Source organism: Alligator sinensis, unplaced genomic scaffold (assembly GCF_000455745.1).
Source record: "Alligator sinensis unplaced genomic scaffold, ASM45574v1 scaffold517_1, whole genome shotgun sequence".
In the NCBI taxonomy this organism is placed as follows: Eukaryota; Metazoa; Chordata; order Crocodylia; family Alligatoridae; genus Alligator; species Alligator sinensis.
In genome coordinates this window covers 177,852-188,791 of record NW_005842236.1, presented here as the reverse complement: position 1 = coordinate 188,791, position 10,940 = coordinate 177,852, and the positions used below count along the sequence as shown (strand labels likewise).

At 47.9% G+C, this 10,940-nt stretch overlaps 1 protein-coding gene across 2 annotated transcripts in view; it reads right to left on the bottom strand.

Moving 5' to 3' along the window:
• CASC1 (cancer susceptibility 1) overlaps positions 1–10,940 on the bottom strand; it is a 55,295-nt gene that overhangs the window by 34,734 nt on the left and 9,621 nt on the right. For both annotated transcript variants that reach the window (XM_025208541.1, XM_006027338.3), the window contains 4 exons: positions 10,577–10,668; positions 3,495–3,596; positions 2,251–2,388; positions 886–1,032 (listed from right to left, as the gene is read on the bottom strand). In XM_025208541.1, the coding sequence (XP_025064326.1) occupies positions 886–1,032; positions 2,251–2,388; positions 3,495–3,596; positions 10,577–10,668 (479 nt within the window). The remainder of the gene's footprint in view (positions 1–885; positions 1,033–2,250; positions 2,389–3,494; positions 3,597–10,576; positions 10,669–10,940) is intronic.

Below are 10,940 nucleotides of genomic sequence, written 5' to 3'. Positions count from 1 at the left end.
CGTCAGCTTGCCCTCCCCTCCCCACTGCAGGAGAGGCAGGTAAGACATTGGTGTACATGACATAGGGGTTTACTTTGCTCTTAATTGAAGCAGTGTTTTTAAAAACCCACCGCTTCAATTTAGGGCCCCCGTTTCATCTACACACACCCAGTGTTTACAAGCACTAACCTACAGCGACGTTTATTAATTTACTGCAACTACTTGGGGCACACGTGTAGACATTGAGACTTTACTGAGGAGCTAATTAGGCAGCTCCACAGTAAACGTCTTGTGTAGATGCACCCAATGATTCAGTGCTGCTGTTCTAATTATGCAGTGAATCAGAGTCAAATCATTTAAACTTCTGAGGTTGAATCAAAAGTTACAACACAATTGCTGTATATGTATTATTTAATTGAAGAAAATGCTAGTATTTATATTTTCCAAATATAAGTGCATTCAGTTTCTATTGTGCAGAAAATCTTTGGCCTTAATTATTTTGGGGTTTAATGTAGCTGACAATTTTGTGGAATTACAACTTTTTTGTATAATCAGTGGTTGCTCCTAATATAAATCACAGGGACAAATTAAAGAAAGCTAGGGCTTTCATAGGGCTCTTAACTGCTTCACATTCCAAATCCTAATGAAATTTAGTAGAAGTCGAACCAACTCCCTTAGGTTCATTTTAAAATTCCAGTTTAAGATACTTTGAGTGTGTTCGGTCTTTATAAACATCCTGGACACATTTACGGGGGGACACTTATATACTAATCCGCATCACAGTCCAAAAATAAAACAAACAACAACAAAAAATACTTTCCACTTGTTCAAATTATTCCAATGTACAAAATTGCAAGTCATGATTAACATAACAACCAAAATATAAAGCTTAGCTAGCTTGCTTACTTTAAGCAGGTTTCCTGTTGCTTCATCGTATTTCTGATGAAGAAGACTCTGCAAATCCAAAATCGATTCCTGATATTGAATTACATTTTTTTCAGGTAGTTCATTCAGTGGAGTGTCCAATAACAGAAAATCCAACTTGTCGATTAACTGAAGGAGGTTAAATTTTCTACATTAGCTTTCAGGTCAAACCAGTGGTTTATTTCCTTACAATTCCTTTTAAAGGAGTAATGTGGAGCATGCTTGCACTCTGCTTTCAGATATCATATGTCGAGACATGTAAAGTGCTCCACCTCGGGATGAGCAACCCCCAACGCACCTACAGCCCTGGTGGCACCAAACTGACTAGCACCATGAATGAAAGGGACCTGAGGGTATTAATAGACCACAGTATGAATAGGGGTGGGCAGTGTAATGCTGTAGCCAGTAGGGCAAATAATACTTTGGCATGCATCAATTGATGCATCTCCAACAAAACCGAGGTGATTCTTCCGCTCTGCTCAACACTGGTGAGACCGCAGCTGGAGTACTGTGTCCAGTTCTAGGCACCACACTTTAACAAGGACGTGGACAAGCTTGAGAGAGTCCAAAGAAGAGCCACACGTATGATTAGAGTCTTAAAAGGCAAGCCATACGAGGAAAGGCTGAGAGATCTAGGACTCTTCAGCCTGAGGAAAAGAAGGCTGATAGGGGACCTGGTAGCAGCTTACCACTACACTATGAGAGTAAATCAAGGACTTGTTGAGCAACTGTTCACCAGGGCACCCAAGGGGAAAACCAGGACTAATGGCTACAAACTTCTGGAAGATCGATTCAGGCTCAACATTAAGAAAAACTTTTTCAAAGTCAAGTTGGCCAAACTGTGGAATAAGCTCCCTCCAGAGTTGGTGTAATCACCTACCCTGGAAATCTTCAATAGGAGACTACACAGTCACCTTGCTGCGGTCACCTGACCCTCAGTTATCTTTTCTGCTTGGTGCAGGGAACTGGAACCAATGATCGTCTGAGGTCCCTTCCAGCCTTACAGTCTATGAATCTATGTGGTTCTTTGGGGTTTATACATGCATTGCAATGTACATAAACTGGATCCTGATGCAAATTTTCACAAATACGGGGAAAAGCTATTTGGATTCAGACTTTTGATTGAATACATCTCTAAACATTACCTATATGTTCCTAAAAGGAAACATGTTGAATGTTTGGGTACCATAGAATTGATAAATTAGGAAAGTAAAAACAACACACAACAGGGAGAATGGCACAAAAAAGTAGTGAAAGTTCAGGAATAGCCAATTACAGCCAAATGGCTATGCAGAGATACATAGAGCATTTATTTCACACACCTAAGAATATTATTTTGATCCTTACATTTAGTACTTTGTTTCCCTTCTCAATCACAAACTCAATATCCTCATTTTGATCTTCTCGCCACAAGCTCATAAAAGTATTTATTTCTTGAGGCACAGCTGGATCAGGACTCCCATCACAACCAATGTAGTGTTCCCACTAGAGAGAATTTTAAAAGGAAAAAAAATAGATGCAAACATTTTAAATTTGTCAGGTCAGTTTAATTTAATTTGGGAGAACAAATACTAACATGACTTAGTCATAACAATATGTGTATTGCATGATGTCACTACAAGGTAAAATAAAGGCTCTACTGGCTGATTAACACTGAATTTCCTGAGTATATAATGCTTGCTTCAGGTATAAATCAAATAATCTTTTTTTTTATTCCACATGATTTGTTATACTCTTTCAATTGCATTTTAATGTAACTTCTGTGTCTCAATAGCATCCCTTTCAAATCTGCACTGTTTTTTTCACATAATTCTGCCAATATACATCAAAAGCCTGACTAGCAGGCTGTTTAGTCTGAGGCCCTTGAACAGGTGTTACCAACTGCCTGAAATTCTACAGAAGTGTTTTAATTAGAACTATGGTGGTTTTCCTTGAGATATTTTGAATTAAAATGAACAAAGCACTAGAAATAAGGAAACAATCTTGCAGTTAATGAGACAAGAGTTAGACACTATAAAAACCTTTCCCACATCTATATTCTGTGACTAAGTCCTGGGTACTCAACTCTTGGCCCACAGGTCTAATGCGGCCCACAGACCCATTGTATCTGGCTTGCAGGGCTCCTCATGGGTCAGAAAATTTGGTGGTGAAGCAGTGGCCATTTATAGCCATCTTACCCCACTACCAAAATCCCACACCCTCTCCCCCTACACAGTGAGATCAGGGTTGGGCCAAGTCCCCTTGCCCCTGCATGGCTGAATCAAGGCCAGGCCACCCCCAATGGGGTTGGGTTGGGTCCAAGCCATGTCCCCTTTCTCCTGTGCTGCTGAATCAGGGCAAAGCCACACACCCTTTTCCCCACAGGACGGAATTGTGGCTGGGCCATGTCCTCTTCTCCCCACACAGCTGGACTGGGGCTGGGCTGCCTCCCACCTACCTCTGGACAGCCAGAACTGCACCTGTCCTGGTCACTGGTGGGGCATACCAGCCAAATCTGGCCCATGGATGGACCGGGCACTGGCCATCAAGCCTGCTAGGCAAAAAGGTAGGGCACCACTGTTCTATGCAAATATGTTAAGAAACAAGCTTACCTTTGCATATGCTCTATATTCCTCTTTCCATTGCACTGCAGACAAAAAGCTCTCTTCTAGTGCATGGAGTTCTGTAAGTTCAGACCCTCTCCGTTCTTGATCCTGTTACCGTATTAACTTAGTTTTATTTTTATAATTATTTTGTGGTAAAAACTCCAAAGCTTATTTCAATCTTTCAATCAACTGTTGTTCACATTTAAAATAATCTTGTTATTTTCCTTAAAGTCTTACCTAATTGGGTTTACAGTTTAATAAACACCAGTAAAGTAAAGAATGTTAAATTACTAAAATGTTCTATTCTTTTTTTTCTGACAAATGTGCCATATATAGAATATGTAACAATTTCTATCAACACCTGTTTGGGGTGATTTACCTAACAGAGTTTTAAATTTTGGAACTGCAGTCATCTTAAATTCATTCCAATAAATCTTTCTACAACAGGATCATGCACATGCGTACCCACACACATATATACATAAACCTATGAACCTGCCATAAAATGCAGCTAATTCTAGAATCCATAACACACCTTAATAGTACTGAACAGTACCAACTACAGTTCAAGAGACTACAGGCAACATATATCCAACTGAAAATATAACTGGAACTGTAGAAAACCATGAAAAATGTAAGGCAAGCTTATTTCAGTAGATGTGATATCTTTTATTTGACCAATTGAGTAGTTGGAAAAAAGTTCTTTGCAAGCTTTTGGGCACAAGCGCCCTTCTTCAGGCATATGGAATCTCTGTTGTTCTGAGATCTCCAAGGAATGGAAGATGTCAGTGAGAATGTAAATACGTGGAAATTGGGAAATCAATAGGTAGAGAAGGGAAGGGAGAGAGAGAAACGAGGGGGGAAAAATGCCAAAGGTAAGTAAGGGAGACTCTACTGTAGATGATTTCTCCAAGGTAGAAAAGAGGCAGTCTGTGAAAAAAGTAAATAGCTGGAAATAAGGAAGACAAAGGGTAGAAAAGGAGGGGAGGAGAGGAAGGGAACTTACAAAGCATGTTTCGTAGACAAGCCTATGGACTTCACCTCATACATCTACTGGATAAAAAAATCATTGACTCAGTATAGACATTGGATTTATGACACATTACATCCTGCCTGACATCTGATTCACCAGGTACCTGTCTGACCTTACCATTTACACTTCCCCCTCTCCTCTTCCTTCCCGCCCGTAACCTCAAACCTTTGCCACCAGAAGTCCCTCCCCTTGCCCCTGGAAGTACTCCTTTGGGGAAGAGGGTTTGCTATCTTAGAACTGGGAAAAAAACAAATGATGTACTAAAAGTCACATACCTATAATAATATATTTTAATACAATTTAAAAAATATATTTTTGTCCTGATTTGTGTGTTTGTGCTGTATATATAGAAGTGATTACATAATAGCTCAAAATGCAGTCTTACTCTTGTATAGTGTGGGTGGTGTGCAGGGGTGTCAGGGGGTATGGGTGGGTAGGTGAGTGTGGGGTTTGTGGGGAGCTATGGGGGGGTGTGTGTGTGTGTGTGTGTGTATGGTATTTGTGGGATGTATGATTTTGTGTGGAGGAGGGTGTGGCTGTGGAGTTTGCAAGAAGGGTTTGAGGGTATATGGAGTGTGCATGGGAGCACCCTATGCACTCCCCACTGAACCCTTCAGCACCCACCCCTGCTCTGCAGTAGCCCAGAGCCTGAGCACGCCGGTGCAGCCACTCAGATCCAACTTTGGGGGAGCCTCCCTGCACTTCCAGTGCCCTGTGTTGGGTCCCCACTGACTTCTGCTGCCCCCAGTGGCCTTGCTTGCACCCCTGTGATGTCCCCTGGGCTGGCCAGGCCCTTCCTGGATGGCTTCCGGGTTCCTGGCAGCCACAGCAGCCTCCAGAACGCAAAAGCATCTGCAGGGCTAATCTTACTCCTGGAGGAGCTTCCCTGCAAGTCCTGGGACCAGAGAGTGAGCTGCCAGCGGGCCACCGGGCCACCGGGGAAAGGCATGTCAGGCCCAAGGGGAAGCGCAGGGGGTGCCTGGAGCTGCTCGGGATGGCACAAGCAGGCAGGGATGTGGCCCGGGGCATGGGAAGCGTGGGGAGGCAGTGTGGAAGTCACATTGCGTACCTGAGACTTGGGGCAGCAACAGCCCAGCTGCCCTCCCCATGGGTGGCCCCAGTGAGCACTGCCACCCCAGAGGGAAGGCCCACCCACCCCTGCCCTGCAGGGCGCCAGAGGCCCACTGACAGCTCACCCCCCAGCCCTGGGACAGATAGGGAGGCTGCACCAGGAGTCAGATCAGGTCCATGGCCGCTTTTCTGCTCTGGAAGCTCTTGTGGCCTCCCTGGGCTTCCTGTACCCCAGGCTGGGTACCTGCAGCTGGGAGCATTACCGCCCCAAGCTTCAGGCATGCAATTGAACTTCCACACTGCCTCCCTGTGCTTACCGTGTCATGTCCCCACCGCCCCCAGTGGCTCTGGGTTCCCCCTGCACTGCCACCAGGGTAGGACAGGCCCTTCCCTGGCAGTCCCTGGCCTCCTGGTGGCAACAGAAGCTGCTGTAATGCAAACATGGCCACGGGCCCGATGCAAATCTCCATGACAACCCGGCTCCAGGCCAGGCTGCCAAAGAGGCGGCCACCCACATGGCCCGGGGCCCAATCCTTTCGTCCAAATGGGCAAGCGCGGAGTATGTGGGGTAAGGAATGCATGTGCTGGTCCCTGCCTGTACCGTGGGGCTGGGGAGCTGGGAGCGAGCAAGTGTGCGGGAGCCAGCGACAACCTGGCAGTGCCCCAGGGCCAGTGGGGCCTAGAACGGGGTGCCAGAAGCCTGGAGTGCGGTTGGCTGGGCTCTATGGAGCTGGGCTGAGCTGTGCCAGCAGGGAGAGAGGGGAGCTGCCATGGAACACTGGTGCTGGCTCTCATGTGCCCACTCGCTCCTAGCCCCCCACCCCAGCCCCGTGGTCAGGCGAGGACCAGTGTGCACAGCCCTGAACCCGCATGCCCTGCATTCCCTTGTCTGGGCAAAAGGATCCCGGCTGTTGCTCGCTCCCGTACGCCCACTCGCTCCTGGCTACGTAACCAGACTGTGGGACTCAGCAGGAGCCGGCCCAGCCTGAGAACTGGGGTGATTACCTGTGGTCCTCCCCTGCCTCCCTGTTCCCCCGCTCTTACCTGAATTTCCCACTATGACACAGGCACGAGCAGCCCCATGGTCCCAGGCCAGAAGCCTCTGCTAGGCAGAGGCTTCTGGCCGGGGGGGCGGGGGCAGGCAAACCCTCCTGTTCCAGGGGCCTGACGTGGGTTCCCCTGGGTCCTTCTGCCCCTGTCTCCTGTCATTTTTGACAGGAGCCAGGGACAGTTAAATATTAATTAAAAAAAAGAAAATTTAAGGGCCCCGCAGGCTGGATAGAATGGCCTGGCGGGCTGTATTTTGCCCACCCCTGGTATACCAGTTTTGTCTGAGGCATAACGGCCAGTACTATGCCTCTGTCCCTTCACCTCACTCCTGCCATGGCTCCAGCTCCAGTTCTGGCAGTGAAGAGAACAGAAAAGTAGTGGCATCACACAGTCCTGGAGCAGCACAGGAGGTTTTCTGCTACTGGGGAGTTGGTAGCACCTTTATAGCCACCAGTGTGCAAGTTCAGCAGAGTGCGGGGCCCTTGATTGGCCTGCCAGATCACAGGAGGCTGCTCCTGCCACACTGTCCTGCTGGATCACAGGAGGCCACTCCTGCCACACACTTTCCACACTATCCTTCATTTTCCATAAAACTCTGATATTTAATCACCAACCTAACTCATTGCCTTGTTTAGAGTACTGTATTTATCCAAATGCAAGATAACTTCAAATTTAAGAAGACCCTCCCAATAATGAGATTCCATGCATGGAAAATTATAGATTTGTTCTAATTTTCCATGTATGGAATTTGATTATTGTGGGGTTCTCTTAAATTCATCCTCCTTACTGCAGTGGGGAAAGCAGAATCAATGGAGGAAGTGGCAGGGAGGCAAACAACTTGAGAGGAAGGTGGCCTGTTCTCTGTTCCATACCCCCTGGTGCCTGCCCCCCTGGGACCAACCCCCCATCAGTTACACTCCCCCCCCCACCAGCTGTTTCTCCACCACTTGCCTCAAGCATAAGAGAAACTGAATGCCTTCCACGACCTACAGCTTGCCCTCTCCTGCTGCTGTCCCCAGCTGATCTGGTTGCAGGGAGCCCAGCTCAGCCAAGGACAGTATCAGCACCTCAAAGTTTCCTCCTTCCAGCATCTGCTCCCTGCCTAGCTCTCCTCCCCAATCCCTCTCTGTCAGGGACAAGTGACTAGAAGAAATCTGCATGCCACTACTGCTGTCCTCAGCCAAGATGGGATGTTCACATAGCTGCTCCCCGCAGTGCAGAGCAGGAGCAGGAGCAGGAGCAGGAGCAGGGCAGAAGTGGTTCTTGAGCTCCCCCCTGCCTGCAGACCACTCTAGCTGAGAGCTGTTGGGAGTGGCTGTGCAGGAATCCAGCTTGGCTGGGGACAGCACAGGTTCTTCCCTCCCTGTCCAGCTCCATGCTATATCCCCAGCTGACCAGGAACAAGCTGGAAGGAGGAACCTGCATACTGCCACAGCTGCTTCTTACAGCACAAGGCAGGAGCTGGTCAGGAATGGCTCTGAGAGCTCCCCCATTCTACAAATCTGTCAGCCGGCAGCCAGATCCAGTGGCAATGTGTAGGGAGTGCATGTGCACCTCCTGAGAGCTCTGGTGCACCCCCCGAAAGGCAGTGCTCTCCATTTAGGAAACGGATGGGGGGCAGGCAGGAACGCAGGTGTTCCCCCCCGCGAGCGCTGGCCAGGGAGTGGGAGTGCCGGATGAAGCACTGCAGCCACTTCTGGAAGCGCTGTGGTCACTTTCGGGAGTGCCGCAGCTGCGGCCGCTTCCTGCTTGGCATGATTTGTCGTGGGGAAACCACCCCCCTTGGTGAGATTGGCCACGGAGGGATCCCCCGGTCAATAACTGATTGCTGGGGGGGGGGGGGGGGGGGGCACCCCCCCCCCCCCCCATTTGAAAGTAGCACCAGTTGCCCATGGTCAGATCAGTTCAGCTGGGAGCTGTGGGAGTACAAGGGGCACTTGCTATACATGACTGATGTCTCCTCTGACACGTGCTAATTAGCATTGCAGCAGACTTGATTAAATAAGTCTGCTGTGAGTCTGCTGGAGCATGCTTCAGCAGCCTCCGCATCATGTGTATTCAGTGTTCCCGTGTTTCAAAATAGTGACAGGGGCTCTTTAACTAAAGCTTATCGAACGAGCTTTAGTTAAAGTGCCCCCACCACCATTTTGAAGTGTGGAATGCTGAAGACACATGATGCTGTGGGCATTTTAATTAAAGCGGCTCTCAGTGACACTCTAATTAAAGTGCCCCCACCTCCACCTCAGCCTGGCTGGGGACTTCATTAGTGGTGTGCAGGTTCCTCCTTCCAGTATCTGCTCCTTCCAGTATCTGCCAATGAGAGAGATGGTGGTGAGGGGGAGGAGAAGAGATGAGCAAGAAGCAGATGTTGGAAGAAGGAACCGTATGCACTGCTGATGCTGTCTCCAGCTGAGCTGGAGTCTGGGGTCCCTGAACATCTGCTCCTCACAACTCACAACTGGAGCAGTTTGATATTCTATGGGTGCATCTACACAAGACACATTAATGCCCATTAGCTTAATTTAATGTGCATTAAGGGCACGTGTTTACACGTGTGCATCCTTAATGCTAATTAAAAATGGTGAAATTAGGCTAAAGCAAATGAGGTGCGTGTGTAGACATGACCTGGCGCTAACTTTAGTGCTAGGTCTGCCCAGCCACTAGGGGCACATGGCAGGGCTGCAGAGACTTGGCACTAACTTTTGTGCCAAGTACACTATGTTTAGCGCCAAGTCCCTGCATGTGTAAACACCTGCCAAAAATCTCTTAATGTCCATTAGCTTAATGCTCATTAAATGCATGTGTAGGTACACCCAATTCTAAGTTAAGGCTTGGTTTTCCTATGTTGACTAGGGAAGGAATAGCTTGTCTTGGAATCAAGTAAAAAAGGAAACATACATAATCATTAGAATTAGAGGTGCACTGATGCATCAGATCAGCACCGATGTAAAGAAAATTGACTGTATCGGAAATCAGCTTTTTTGCCCGATGTGGCTGATAAATGCCCCGTGCATGAATACAGCTGCAGTACAGCACGTACGCTGCAAGGAGCACAGCCGGTAGCATGGAGAGCTGTGTCCAGCTGGTAAGTCTGTTGTGGAAGGGGAGAGGGGAGAAAAACGGTGGTGGGGGGGAGATCAAGGCCCCCACAGTGAGGGAGGGAATGGAGCTGGAACAGGGACAGGTGCTGCCCAGCTGGGATGAAGCAGGGTGCGGGACGGAGCCATGGCTCGTCTGGGGGGCACGGGGAGGGGAGGGCGGCTTCTGCTGCTGTACGCACCCTGGAAGGCATGGGGGGCATGTGCCCCCGGATCTGCGTGTGAGGCGGGTTGCCAATGCGGGCTAGAGTCTGGGCTGTGCCAGGCTCTTCCAGGTGGGGGTGTGTGGAAGAGGCATGGTGGGGGCAGCATATTTTGAGGTCACTGCAGCCCCCCCCGTAGCTCCCCTCCCAGCGCCGCCACTGCCCACCTGAAGTGCAGCCCGGCCCAGCCCCCACTGGAAAGAGCCCAGCACAGCCCTGGCCCCAAACTGTAGCAGCAGCCCGCCCCATGTAGATCCATGGACATGCACCCCACATGTCCCTTCCTTTCCTTCTCCCCTTCTACCACAACAGTCCTACCAGCTAGACACTACTCTGAACGCTGCCGGGCTGCAAATCGGATCGGATTGGGATTGGTATTGGCCAATATGCCTCCTTAAAAATTGGCTATCAGTATCAGCCCCAAAAATCGGTATTGGTGCACCCCTAATTAGAATTTTGGTACTTAATGCTGATTCAAAAATACTGAAAAGTCTCCCATATTAGCTCCATAATGAAGGAGATGAGGAAAAATCTCTATTTTCTTATAATGGATTAGCCAACTTTTAAAACATAATATAAAGAAACGTAGTAACTGTTTTCAAGAGTTATTTACTAAGATGGCTTTAAACTAACTTTTGCTTCAAGTTTTTCCCTCTTCTCTTGTTCAAGTCTCTCCTTTTCGAATCTTTCTGCTTCTTCTTGTTCACCTCGCAAACGGGCTTCCTCTGAAAAATGATAAATTGGTTATCAGCAATATAGCTGAATAAAAATAGGTGCATTATTTTAAAGATATTAGCTAGTAAATGAATACTTGCATATCAAATAACCAATTATAGTAAGAGCTAAATTTATATTTTCTCTTTAGGATTCAATCCTTAAAGTTTATAAATAGAGCCAGATTAAGTCAATCCACAACCTTAAAGTACAGGTCTCTGCATGGCCCTACTCCTTCTTGAAGTAGTATCATCCCAACTCCAGGAAACAAGAAGCAGTAAGC